Source organism: Lates calcarifer, linkage group LG7_1, assembly GCF_001640805.2.
Source record: "Lates calcarifer isolate ASB-BC8 linkage group LG7_1, TLL_Latcal_v3, whole genome shotgun sequence".
Lineage (NCBI taxonomy): Eukaryota > Metazoa > Chordata > Actinopteri > Centropomidae > Lates > Lates calcarifer.
The window spans coordinates 2,462,794-2,475,868 of NC_066839.1; the positions used below are offsets into that span (position 1 = coordinate 2,462,794).

The 13,075-nt window shown below is 42.4% G+C and overlaps 2 protein-coding genes across 2 annotated transcripts; one reads left to right on the top strand and one right to left on the bottom strand.

Moving 5' to 3' along the window:
* Positions 1-2,272: 2,272 nt before the first annotated feature.
* adat2 (adenosine deaminase tRNA specific 2) lies at positions 2,273-4,108 on the bottom strand. Its single transcript, XM_018682959.2, has 6 exons — positions 3,840-4,108; positions 3,537-3,641; positions 3,132-3,282; positions 2,948-3,054; positions 2,712-2,784; positions 2,273-2,421 (listed from the first exon to the last, which is right to left on the bottom strand). Exons 1-6 carry the CDS (start codon positions 3,933-3,935, stop codon positions 2,393-2,395), a joined length of 561 nt encoding a protein of 186 aa, XP_018538475.1. The 5' UTR covers positions 3,936-4,108; the 3' UTR covers positions 2,273-2,392.
* Positions 4,109-4,404: 296 nt separating this feature from the next.
* Positions 4,405-10,300, top strand: pex3 (peroxisomal biogenesis factor 3). Its single transcript, XM_018682958.2, has 12 exons — positions 4,405-4,637; positions 5,421-5,552; positions 5,724-5,805; positions 5,955-5,998; positions 6,110-6,231; positions 6,483-6,549; positions 6,648-6,702; positions 6,781-6,919; positions 7,002-7,072; positions 7,183-7,305; positions 7,582-7,678; positions 7,800-10,300. Exons 1-12 carry the CDS (start codon positions 4,565-4,567, stop codon positions 7,881-7,883), a joined length of 1,089 nt encoding a protein of 362 aa, XP_018538474.1. The 5' UTR covers positions 4,405-4,564; the 3' UTR covers positions 7,884-10,300.
* Positions 10,301-13,075: the final 2,775 nt, after the last annotated feature.

Sequence of the window (13,075 nt, forward strand, 5' to 3'; positions counted from 1 at the left end):
AGGTTCAGAAACAACACTTATTCTTTAACAGATGGAGATAAAACTGAGTTGGAGGAACGCCAACAGTGTGACAGAAAATCTGAGGCTTCAGTGGGCGCCGTCTCCCTCCCTCAGAAATGAACAGGGAAATGGTGCAAGACCGTTTTTCTTTTTTGGACTGCAAAGGTTAACAGAGCAAGAAAAAACCCCACATCAACGCAACACTTCCTGTCAACACAAACCAAACTCCCCCCGTCTGCTTCCTCCTCACACGTCGTCCTCAGGTCACTTCAGACTGAAAATAATTAAAGAATAAAGAGAAACTTTGTTTTTCCTGGCACTGTTGTTCTCTCACCTTTACACAACATGACATCTCTTATTACACTGCTTTTTAAAACATGTTCGACAGTGTGTGTGTGTGTGTGTGTGTGTGAGACTCCTCCACTCCTCTCACTGTCAGTTTGGAAAGGAGAGTTTGACACAACACACTCTGTTCATTAGCGCTTAACAGCTAACTCTGCACCGCTTTGTGTGTGTGAGTGTGTGCAAGTGTGTACACGTGTATGTGTGTGCGCCGTCTCTTCATTAACACGTCAACTCCTCCACTATGAGGTGACACATTAAAACATTCAGGAATATTCTGCTCTGCATTCATTAGCATAGATTTACATGCTAACGAGCAGAGAGGAGCTGGACCTGCTCCAGACAAAACACAACACGTTTTTATTTGGGATTTAAACGATGATGTAAACATCTATAGGACAAAAAGAGAAACTAATGTGTGTGTGAGATGTATGTGGTGAGGAACATGTGACTGTGGGAAACTTTCATGTGAAAAGCTGTTTGAATTCAGGCCAGTGGATGAGTTTAACATGTGTGTTTGAAAAGGAAGGAAAAAGACGAAGCAGAGAAAAAGCTAAAGCAAGAAAGTGATATGAGCAAGGAAGGAAGGAAGGAAGGAAGGAAGGAAGGAAGAAAAAGAGGAAGGTGAGAAAGCAGGAAGGAAGGAGAAAGGGTGTATGCAGGAAGGAAGGGAACAAAGAACAAAACAAGACAGGAAAGAGTGCGAGGAAGGAAATAAGCAGAAACAAAGGGAAGGAAGGAAGGAAGGAGGAAATAAAAGAGGAAGCAAGAAAGGAGGAAAGAAAATAATAAAGAAAGAAATAAAAAAAATGGATAATAAAAACAACCAGATGTGAAAGGAGACTGGAAGAAAGATGAGGAAGAAAAAAAATTAAAAAGGTGGCAGAAAAAGCATGAAGGAAGGAAGGAAGGAAGCAGGAAGGAAGGAAGTTGTAAAAAAAAAACAGATGAGGGAGGAAAGGAAAGAAGTTGAAAAGCCAACAAAGGAAGGAAGGGAGGATGCAGGAAGGAAGTTATAAAAGAAAAACAACGTGAAAGGAAAAGAGAGAAAGTGAGAACTGAGGGAAGGAAGGAAGCAGGAAGGAAGTGGAGGAGGAAGGAAGGAAGCTGACGGAAAAAATGACGGAAAAAGAGAGAGACACAGAGAAAGTGGAGAGAGAGGGAGAGGGAGAGAGAGAGAGAGAGAGAGAGAGACGGTGTGTGAAAGAGTTTAAAAATCTCTCCATCGCTTTGTTGGAAAAACAGCGAGACACCTGAAACACACAGACACACACAGCGCACTCTCTCCGACACTCAGCAGCACACACACACACACACACACACGCAGATATATATATGTCCGTTTCTTTCTGCTCCTCCCAGCTGCAGATGCTGCGAACACACACACACACACACCGACACACCACAGAAAGTGTGTGTCAGAGAGGAAGTGAAACAACAGATCTGAATTGTGTCAGCGGTGTGTTGGTGTGTGTTTATGAGAAGGTCACTCCTGTTGAGAAGCACCGCAGACACAGACACACACACACACACACACACACTTCCTCGCTGTTTCTCACGCTGTCTGCCTCGTTCTCAGAAAAACACGACAGGAAGTGGCGCGTTTTATATTTACAGAATAAGAGCAAACTCCGCCCTGTGGTTCTGAACATTCACCAACAGCCACACAACCTTCGTCTCCTCCTTAAATATTTCAGCTGTCTAACGCTGAGTCTGGTCTGGTCTGTGAGAGGAAGACCCTTCACACTGAGTCCAGATGACACGGTGCTGGAGTTCCTGAAAAGCTGATGTTTTGGACGGACAGTGTTTATCCCTTGAAAGTGGCGAGTTTCATTTCTCCTGTGTGAATGTTGAGGGTGGTTATTTGACCTGCTGCTCCCCCTGCAGGCAGACTGACGTTACAGGACGTCTGTACACAACACACACACAATCACTTAGAATGTCATTTATTAAATTACAAAAGTATAAAAAAGGTCAAAACAAGCGATATAAAAAGTAAATCTGCAACTCGTGTGTGTGTGTGTGTGTGTGTGTGTGTGTGTGGAACTTCTCAGTCCTTCCTTGTTTTGGGGTTTGGAGCTGAAACAGACAGACAGGATAAAACTGTTAGAGAATTACCCATGATCCCCGGCTTCTGGAACAGGAAGTGCAAACACACCAAACTCTGTTTCTAACTCTTGATCTTTGCGTCACTTTCCTGGATATCAGAGATAAACTCTGGTTTTTAATGACTCAGCTTTACTCTGAAGTTAGAGGGAGATCGAACCTGAAGAACCAAAGTTACAGAGAAACTACAGGTTCAGAGAGCAGAGTGGGAATGACAACAAAAAGAAGAAGAGGAAGAAGAGGAGGAGATAGTTTCTAATCACCGTTTGGATTCTCCTGCTTGTAGAAAGTCTTCAGCATCTCTACAGCTTCTTCTGCTCTGTGACCTGAAACACACTGAACACACAGGACACACACTCATATACACTACATGGACAAACGCATGTGAACACTCAAATGTTACACCCACGCGTGACTCCTTTCCAAGGGGATGACACACACACAAATAATAAAAAATAACCATTACAAAGAGAAAAAGACATCAGGGACAAACACAGACCTTGAACGTGGTCCCAGTTTGAGGTAGGTTTGCAGAGGACACCTCCAGAACCGAACCACAGCCTCCAAAGCGCTCGTTCCTGCAGCCGTACACGACCACTGGGATATCTGACAGACAGTGAAGGAACAGTGCTCGAACACTCAACCCACAAATACACACACACAGAGAGAGGCTGAGAGGATACTGAGCAGGCGTAGGGCTGCAGCACACATGATGCACGGCTCCACGGTGACGTACAGGGCGGTTTGCTCGCACACACTCCTCACATCCAGGTTGCTATGGCGACACCAGTCCAGGAGCTGGTCCAGAGCAACCATCTCAGCGTGACGAGTCGCCTGAAAAACCACCACACACGTGAACACAGGCTCAGCACATGCAGGGAAACATGTTTTTATGTCATGAGAAAACCCTACACCAAACTCCCTTTAAAAAACTCAAGATTTAAGAAGCGCAGGCTTTGTTAACATGAGTTAGCTCAGTAGCTGCTGTGTGTCTCGATCTCAAGTGTTCTCAGTGATAAAAACAGGAAAACGGCTGTGTATTTTATGACTTATTTCACACAGAGACAGCGCATGTTCATGTTTCCTACATTTTTGGTCTCGTTGACTTCATTCCGTCCCTTGCCCACGACTTCATCGTTATAGACCATCAGACATCCAACAGGCACCTCTCCATTCTCCAGAGCATCTCTGGCCTGCAGCAACACATCCACACTTTATTACCGCTGCGTATGTTTACATTTATTCACAGTATAGCATTAAATTCCTCCCAATATTATCCATTTTGAGGATTAAACACATGTTTTACCTCTTGTTATGACATGACAAAACCTCTCTAGACTCCAGACGATCATTTGACTAATATGTCGCTCACCGTGTTTGTGTTCACCCACCATGTCAAACGCGTTGGCCATCCACTTCTCTCTGTCTTCATCACTCGGGTAAAAGCTCTCCGCTGCAGCAGCTTCACTTCCTCCCTGCGTTCCCATGGCGACAACCACTACTACTACGTCACTTAAATAAAACTCACATCATGATGGCGGTTTGTGGCCTATCTCCTAACTTTTTAATCACTTTTTTTTGCAACCCACTACCACGCTCTCACACGGCAGAGAGAGGAAGATAATATCGGACGGACCACTTCCAGGCGTGAGCAGTCGATCTCCGCGGAGACACCGCGCCGATGTTATCGATGAATCAAGATGATTACAGTTGACTAGACGTGGACCGGAAATGAGGGAATGTTACCATAAAACAAAATAAAAATTGTAACGGTTTGACAGATTTGAAGTAAACTTACAGGTGAAACACATCTACATACAAATTCAGTAAAACTTTAATTTAAAGTTTTTTCTTGCAATACGGGGTTAATAACCGATTATATTGTAGTTGTGGATATATAGTGTCAATTCATCTTTTATTTTGAAATTGAAAACCGGAACTTAGATTATTTACTGTGCTTACTTTGATCTGGCACGTTCTGACAGCTAGCACGTTAGCGCGGAGATGCTAACTAGCCGAAAGTCCTCACACACCATGTCCGTTAAGTAGTCCGCACAAAGTTAAAAGCACGAAGTGTTTTTGTAGTTTAAGTCCGTGAACCCCTCACTGTCCGAGGATGTTTTCGTCTGCCTGGAATTTTGTTAAACGCCACAAAAGGAAATTTATTTTCGCCGGAGCTGTAGTTGGTGGTAAGTAGAGTTCCTGTTAGCTACTGTGCTAATAGTGGATTGTAGCAACTCGTCAGGCTCTGCTAAATTATCGTGAAATAGTATGTTTATTCGCTTATCAGCAAAATGCATGCTTCGTATTATGTATTTAAAGTATATTTAATAATCTAGACGGTTGTTTTCTTAATTCGGCATGTAGTTTCTTCTCCAAGCGGCAGAATTTCCAGTACATATGCTGGTCTCAACCAGCCCCCGGGTTTATTTTACTGGATAACAGTTGTAGCATAACCAGATGACAAAAGTTAAATTTTACCAAAGCTCAGGTTCCGCAGTAACAAGTTTGTGTGCCGAGTTTTAAAATGACTTGCAGTGACTCAGTGAGCGCGTTTAATTACATTTTGTCTGAAGCTTTGCGTATTAGCAAGGCATCTTTAAAATATCCGAAAATTTGAATGAAGTTTGGCTTAACGCTTCATGCATGAGAACAGCACCTGTGGATGCTAATTGTTAGCATATTAAGTTATCACTAAGCTGCTTTATTCAGGGCAAGAATCAAACACTAGAAGTAAACACAGGCTTGAACTGAACCTGCTGAGAATTTGTGGTTTGTCTCGCGTGGCTTCATGGAAACTGCACGTTGGCTGAAACTGATCCTAATTCATTAATTATTTTGTGATAATTTGTCATAGCTCATCATATAGTGGACCTCTGCAGCATTTAGTGGACACTTCAGTCTTTTCAGACTCATCTCAGAGGGTGTTTATACTATTTCTCTATTTATACTTATTTGCTGTTGATCCACAGGGGTGTACTTCCTGGGTAAATATGCCCAGAAGATGATCAGGGAGCTCCAGGAGAAGGAGGCGACGGAGTACATCGCTCAGGCGAGAAGGCAGTTCCACTTCGAAAGCAACCAGAGGACCTGCAACATGACCGGTAACCACTTTACACTTGTTAATCTCCTAAAAATCCTTTTGGGTTCCACTCAGGTATTTGCTTCTTCTAATCAGGATTGGAACTAAAATGGAAAATTTTGAGTTTAACTTTGCTCAGCACACACAAAACATTGTTTTAATTTTGTCTTCTATGTGTGTTTGTGTGTCACAGTGCTGTCCATGCTCCCTCCACTGAGAGAAGCCATCGTCAGTCAACTCAACTCAGAAAGTCTCACTGCGCTACTCAAGACCAAGTGAGAAGAAGTTCCTTTAACTGTTAAAATCAGTGGATGCAGACTCTCTCTAATCCATCTACATGCACAGTTCGTCCATGTTGAAATACTCCATTACATTAGTGAAATAAAACTGTTGTTGCTTTTTCTTTTTTCATGTTGTCTCACAGACCAGCCAATAAGCTGGAGATCTGGGAGGATTTAAAGATCATCAGTAAGTTCTGTTCATCATCACTGAAACGTCTAATACAGTGTGTAACAAATAGTTTTTGATTTAAGATCCTAGAGCCAGTATTTCATGGCAAACACGTGTGGTCTTGTCCAGGTTTCACCCGGACTGTTGTTGCCGTGTACAGCACCTGCATGCTGGTGGTTTTACTGAGAGTCCAGCTGAACATCATCGGAGGATACCTGTACCTGGACAACTCTGTAGGAAAGAATGGAACGGTGAGGAGCACGCCGTTCATGAGCTCCTTTCACATACAGAACTGTTGGAGTTCATGTTCATTTTTTATTGATTTAAAAGACAGCAGGCAAGACCGGTGTGTCTCATTTATCTTGAAATGTGACTTCCTGATCTTGTCCAGAGAAGAAGAAACTGTATAATTTTTTTTCTTCTGCTCACACTTTGAGCAGAAGCACTCTTCTGCAAGTGCAGAACATTTAATGCTTATTTACATGTGTGTGTCTTCTTTCAGACTCCTCTTGCTCCCCCAGACGTCCAGCAGCAGTACCTGTCCAGTATCCAGCATCTATTAGGAGATGGTAGGATGCACAGACACACTACCATCACATCACTGTCTCACCACGTCTGTCAGTCTGTCAGTCTGTCAGTGTTGACGTCTCTCTCGGTCTCTGCTCAGGTTTGACAGAGTTGATGACAGTGGTGAAGAAAGCAGTACAGAACTCACTGGGAGGGTGAGTCTCTGAAACGATGTCTGACATTCTTCCCTCTTATCAGTATTTGTTGTTGACATCCAAACTCTCTGGCTGCAGAGTGTCTTTGAAGCAGAGTCTGTCCATGCTGGAGTTGGAGCAGCAGCTGAGTTGGATCAGAGCGGAGGTGGAGTCCGGCTCGGAGCGGTCGCTGTCCTGGTACATGCTGGCCGACGACGAGAACGCGCTCGCCGACCAGGTGACGACTGGCAGAGTTCGACTGAGAGCAGCGTTCACAAACACTGCACCACAGTGTGTAACACATGTTCTCCTCTCTGCAGGCGTGCGGGCTGACAGAAAACGACATCATGACCATCAAACTGTTAAACGAGACCAGAGACATGTTGGACAGGTAAAACGCCGTGGTCACTTTAACTTGTATGTTTTTACATCTGTGAACGTTGTGACTCTGATGTGTGTGTGTGTGTGTGTGTGTGTGTGTGTGTGTGTGTGTGACTGCAGTCCAGACTTCAGCACCGTCCTAAACGCCTGTCTGCACCGGGGTTTCTCTCGTCTCCTCGACAACCTGGCTGAGTTCTTCCGCCCGCCTCCCGGTGACTCCGCCCCCAGCTCTGCACCTGACAGGTGAGCTGCTTCAGTGACACACCTGCAGATCAGTAACAGTCTGTTGCATGTGCTGCGTCTCAAATCGGATACTTCAGTTAGTACACTTACATGTAGCGCCGAGTTTTTTTCTGCTTTCCACGTCTCACCTCCCACAATTTATCTCTCTTTCTCCCAATTTATTATTTGAGTGTAGTTCACAAAAAAAGATTAATTTGATTTAATAAAATAAATTCTGAGCAGGAATTTGAAGTTGAAACCTCAGCATGACTCCTGTCTGTGTGTCTGTGTGTCCAGTCTGTCTGCAGTCAGTCTGCCGCTGGCGAAGATCATCCCAATCATCAACGGTCAGATCAACACTATCTGCAGTGAAACTCCCAGTCACTTTGTTCAGGTAAAACCAGGCTTCAGCCACGAGTGTGTCCCTGTTGTCTTTGTTCAGACACACAAACATCACAGCGGAGAGACTTCAGAATGAGACGCTTTCCTCTTTTAATACTTAATTGTCTGTGCAGGACCTGCTGCTGAACGACCAGGTGAAGGAGTTTGCAGCTAACGTCTATGAGACCTTCAGCGCGCCGCAGGAGCTGCAGAAATAATCAACCAATCATGAGGAGGAGCAGACAGGGTAAAAACAGAAACGGACGGTTTACTCCTCCCTCCTCTCTGAGAGACTTCTCACTCTGTGACGGTGAAGATTTGTGGTGAAAACGTCCACAACAAAACATTCACAGGAGCATCTGTGTCCTGAGAGCAGCGCCATGATGGATTATTGAACTGAGCGAGTAGGAGGAGGAAAGAAGACCTGCACCAGGTTTGTTCTCACAGCAGAGCCTGTGATAAACCCCAGGACCACAGCATCATGGGAACTGGAGTCTTGTTTAACCTGGTAATGTTTTTATTTACCCTGAGAGGAAAACACAGACTGTGGAAAGGTGCGGTGAAGGATCAGGTGCTGCTGATCTCCACGTTTTCACACAGAAGGACACTGAAGCAACATTAGTTTCATTTGTCAGTTTTAGAATGATTTTCCTTTTCTGTCGGCGGCGGTGAGTGTTTTATGTCTGTTCACGTCTCCACCTGTTCAGTCTGCACCTCAGCTCAAGAGTTTACTAAGTGTTAGGTTTTCTTTTTTGTTTTTTTTTCATGACTTAATCCAGGTGATAGAGGGTTGTGTGTAGGGCTGTACGGTGATGATACTCAGAGTTTTTAAATTTGACCATTTTTGCATTTTCTTGTCATGGTGGAAAAAATCTGTTGGTTATTTGGGGAGATTACAACTTCTAAAAACACACCAATCAAACACTGAGGATGAAGAAGCTGATTAACATACAGGACTTTATCAGTCCAAATCTTATTGTTAATTAAACACCTCTACTGCTGCAGAGTCAAAACAAATCATCGAAAATAACATGACATACAGACTTCAAAATTCTCTGGAGAGCACTTAATGATTTCAGTCTATCAGTTGGTGTTTCAGAACTTTTAATTAAGACCAGCAGGTGGCACTCTTCTCCAGCCTTTGTGGGAATCCTTCTGCACACAGGTGAGGGGGGGTGTTTGTAAAGTTTCAGTCAAATTAAATCTAAATGTCTGTGTGAATCAGTTGCAGTACTGTACTGAAGTTTTACTTCAGTGACATCAGTCATTTTGTGGGAACGGCACCATAGTTATTTTTGTCACAAATAGCAGGTAATTTGTTTGTAGATCAGTGTTTCCCTCATCTCTCTGTCAGTGTGTGTGACTCCCTGCAGAGCAGAAATGAGTGTTATTTGTTGTGATTACAAGTAGAGCTGCCACGATTATTTTCATTCTTGATCAGTTTATTTGAAAAATTCCTGTTATAGTTCTAAACATCAAGTTTAATATCACGTGTGAAAAAAACAGCATCAAATCCTCAAATTTAAGAAGCAGATATTTAACCTTATTTACTGTTGACTAATCGTTGTAGCTCTAATCACAACACTGTTCTCCAGAGCTGCTCTTTAAACTGCACAGTGGTTCTCAGTCTTCCTCCTGTGCTGCATGTCTCCTGACACGTGAACTAGGTGTTTTCAGTCAGTGGAGAGCTGATGAACATACACACACCTGATTCCACTCATCATCTGTGGATGGAGCTTGCTGAGATGGAAAAACATGCAGCACCTGGAGACCCAAAGAACAGGATTAAAGTCTGAGTCAGTGAGATGAGGGGAAGGTCACAATTCCTAGTTTCAGCGGAGCGATCGGTCAGTGACGAGTTTCACTTATGAATTCTGTCTAAATCGTGGTGTTTCTCATTTTGTTATCTTATACTACTACTACAAACTTTTCAGCTTTTTAAAATTTTGATTACAGGTACTTTAGGTCAGGCAGGTGCCTGCAATCAGAGTAAAAATACCCTTTAGATTACAAGATGATTTAAGTCACCTCAGTGCCACAGAGAGGTAATGGAAAGTTTGTCTTTTTAAATCTGCAACCAACTCCTCACTCAGCCGCTCATCAGGAACTTCATGACAAAATGAGAAGATTTACTTTCAGACATTTTATTCAGCCCAAACCAAACCAGTTTTAGCTGATGAATTTGATTCAGTTCTGTGGCTTGAAAGGACAAAAACTCCCAGCTGCTAAACTCTGCTGATAGAAGAATAGAATCAGGCAAACTTTCGTTTTCACTCTCAATCTCACAAAACAGAAAAACGGTCGAAAAAAATGCTTTGGTTCTTGGTGAGATTTACCTGAAAAATGTGAATCCACCTCCTGCGGTCTTTGTCTGTGGATGACGGTTTTTGTCGGGACAGGTGTCACAGTTTCCTTCTCAGGAGATTAGAAACCATCAGGTGGCAGTTCTGCTAACTTAGTTCCTGATTCCTCTGTTGCATAATAAACACAGTCAGGTGAGAATGTAACCTCTGTATATAATGGAGGATGTTATGCCTTTTGAAGCATAACGTCCTGAATGACAGCTGAAATGTATGTTTGTAGAAATTTATTGAAGAGATAAATAAATAAAAGTAAAATGTGATTTAATAAAACACTGTTCGTCTTCTGTGTGTTTTCACAACCTCTGGTAAAATACGTGAAAAGGTTTTACATGGATGCTTCAGTCATTCAACAGGTGACAGGACGTTATTGTGTCAGTAGGGGGCGCCCTACTGCAGTAGGAGTCACCATCAGATAAGATCCACTGTGTTGGAAAATACTGATCTTGGAAAATGATTAGCGTGCTGGCTCAACACACTGGAGGATGACACCATTTCTTAATTAGTGATCAATGAATTTAGGGAAGAAATTATTTTTCCAAGATGGAAATTTCACAGTCAACCATGGGCGTGTTATTCCATAGGAAATCGTGTTATTTATGGAAAAACTCAGCTTGACATCATGAGTTTCAATCACATTAAAACAAAGATAAATCATTTTATTTTGATTGGATCATGTAACAAACGTCCCAGAAGTCCTGTGGTTTCAGTTCTGATGAAAAAGATTTGTCAGTGTTTTTACTGAGAATCAAGGACATAAAAACATAAAAGAACAAAAACAACCTGTTATAAATCTGTGTGTGTGTGTGTGTGTGTGTGTATTTGCATGACTCATGTTGTGGGGACATAAGTCTTGTGTACACTGTCACACTGTGGGGGCTTGACAAAAAGTACCCCCCCCCCCCCCCCCCCCCCCCCCCACACACACACACACTTTTTTTCTTCTTTTTTTTTAAGGTGAGGACTTGGCTTAAGTTAAGGTCCTCTGAAGTGGAGGAAACACAACTCTGTGTGTGTGTGTGTGGTTTTGTTTTACTACATTTGAGGGGTCCAAAATCCCCAGAGCCCAGTAAACCAGTGTGGTTGAACAGCTTTGTGAGGACCAAAATGCTGCACTGTGTCAATGACAGGTCCCCAGAAAGATAGATGTACAGGCTGTGTGTGTGTGAGAGAGAAAGCCATTTGTTTTTCTTTTGTGGACGTGATGATGGACATGATTGGAGGATTTTCTGGGAACTACTTCACATTTCACAGACTGTGTGTAACATGATGTGCTGTTGTGTTTTTAGTCATATTGTCCGTTTTTTTGTGGTGGTTTTAGACAGTGGAGTTGTTCCCATGCTTTTTTATCTACTCATAAAGTTAGTTGTAACAGTTAAACTAGTTAAACAATCTTTATCATTACTAATTAATGGCTTAAAGGTTGGAGAACCAGAAGCTAACACTCAAAAACCAAATAATAAAGTCAGTTTTAAGGTTAATTTCAGAATTAAAAACTTTATTAAGAATCAGGATTAGGTTTAGAAAACATTTTGCTTTAATCTGAGATTGACACAGACTTTGCATGAGATTATATAACACACACAAATAAACATTATGTGGACAGTGACAGAGTCTAAACTACGATTAAAGTGAACATCACCTGAGTTGCGTAACACTCAGCCTTTTAAGGAAACTTCCTGGTGATACATTTGACGTCTGAATGCATTTTGTCCTGTGTGAGCTCCAGACCTGTGAGCTAAAGTTAGCTGTGATGCACAAACCAGTCACCTGTTAATTAATACCCAATGATGTACTTTTCCCACAGCAGCCCGATACCACATAGACCACATAGACGAATAATATCAAGATGAATTATTGTAACTCTCTCATAGAAGTCATTATTCAGGCCAAATTAAACAATGACGAAGCACAGCCTTTAAATACACAGAGAGAGGAAGAGAATGGGTTACAGATTAGATACAGACAGATAAACTCACACAGGAAGTGGTGAGTTCATGTAATCACAACACAAAGACAATATGAACCTTTTACAACCTGGTGCTGTTTTCCAGTTGTGCATCATGTTTTGAGGATAAACGTCACAGCTCAGGCTTTAAATCTGAGACTCTGTCGTCTGTTTCATGGAACATCCTGCTGAGAAACTTAATATTTTTTACTCTAGTCTCTCTGTGAGGTCTAGACTGTGTCAGTTTACAGAGGCAGAAGAGTTTCAGTTTGGAGCTTTGGGTCATCTTGCGGAAACATCCTCACTTGATCATGTTCTGAAGTTTCATCCTCTAAATAAAGACACAGTTTCTGTCTCTCTGACTTTAAGGTTAATCTGTCTCAAACTGTGGTCAAGCTCAGGTTGTTTAAAAACATCACTGTTCATTGTATGAGGCTTTTTCACATTTACTATATTCTACACATTGAATTTAAAATGATAAATGTCAAATATCTTCAAATAGTTTTCCTGAGGGGCCAAATTTTCCCACAGATTTCTTCAGCCTTAGTTGTGGTGACTTGTCGTTCCCTGCAGAGCTTTGGAGGAGCCGTCCACAAAAGTTCTTATCAGGACGAAAGTGCACAAAGTGCAAACAGTGGAAAAAGCAAGTAGACAAAATATCAGCAGCAGTGAAAACAAACGAGACGTCACACACACACGAGTACAAGGGTCAGAGCTGCTGCTGAGAGGAAGGACACCGATCAATCATCTACTTTACTGATTTATTATGCGTCAGGTAAATATTGTTGAGACAGGGATTCGAATCAAAACCGGTTTACTGTAATTCTAGACAAGTGCATGTAGGGAGGCATGTGTGTGTGTGTGTGTGTGTGTGTGTGTGTGTTTTCTTGGATACATGATGACATTCATTTTCTTCCTGGTTAAGTGTGACTCAAAAGATGACTTCATCTTCTCTCCTGACCCTCTCTGACATTTTACCTTATAAGGAGGACTGAAGAGTAGCTGTTCTTTCCCTCTCTGTGGGCGGGAGGATGAAATGGTTAAAAGAATCAAATATGACACTGAACTGAACTTCAGACGTGTGTTGTGATGGGTATTGTTT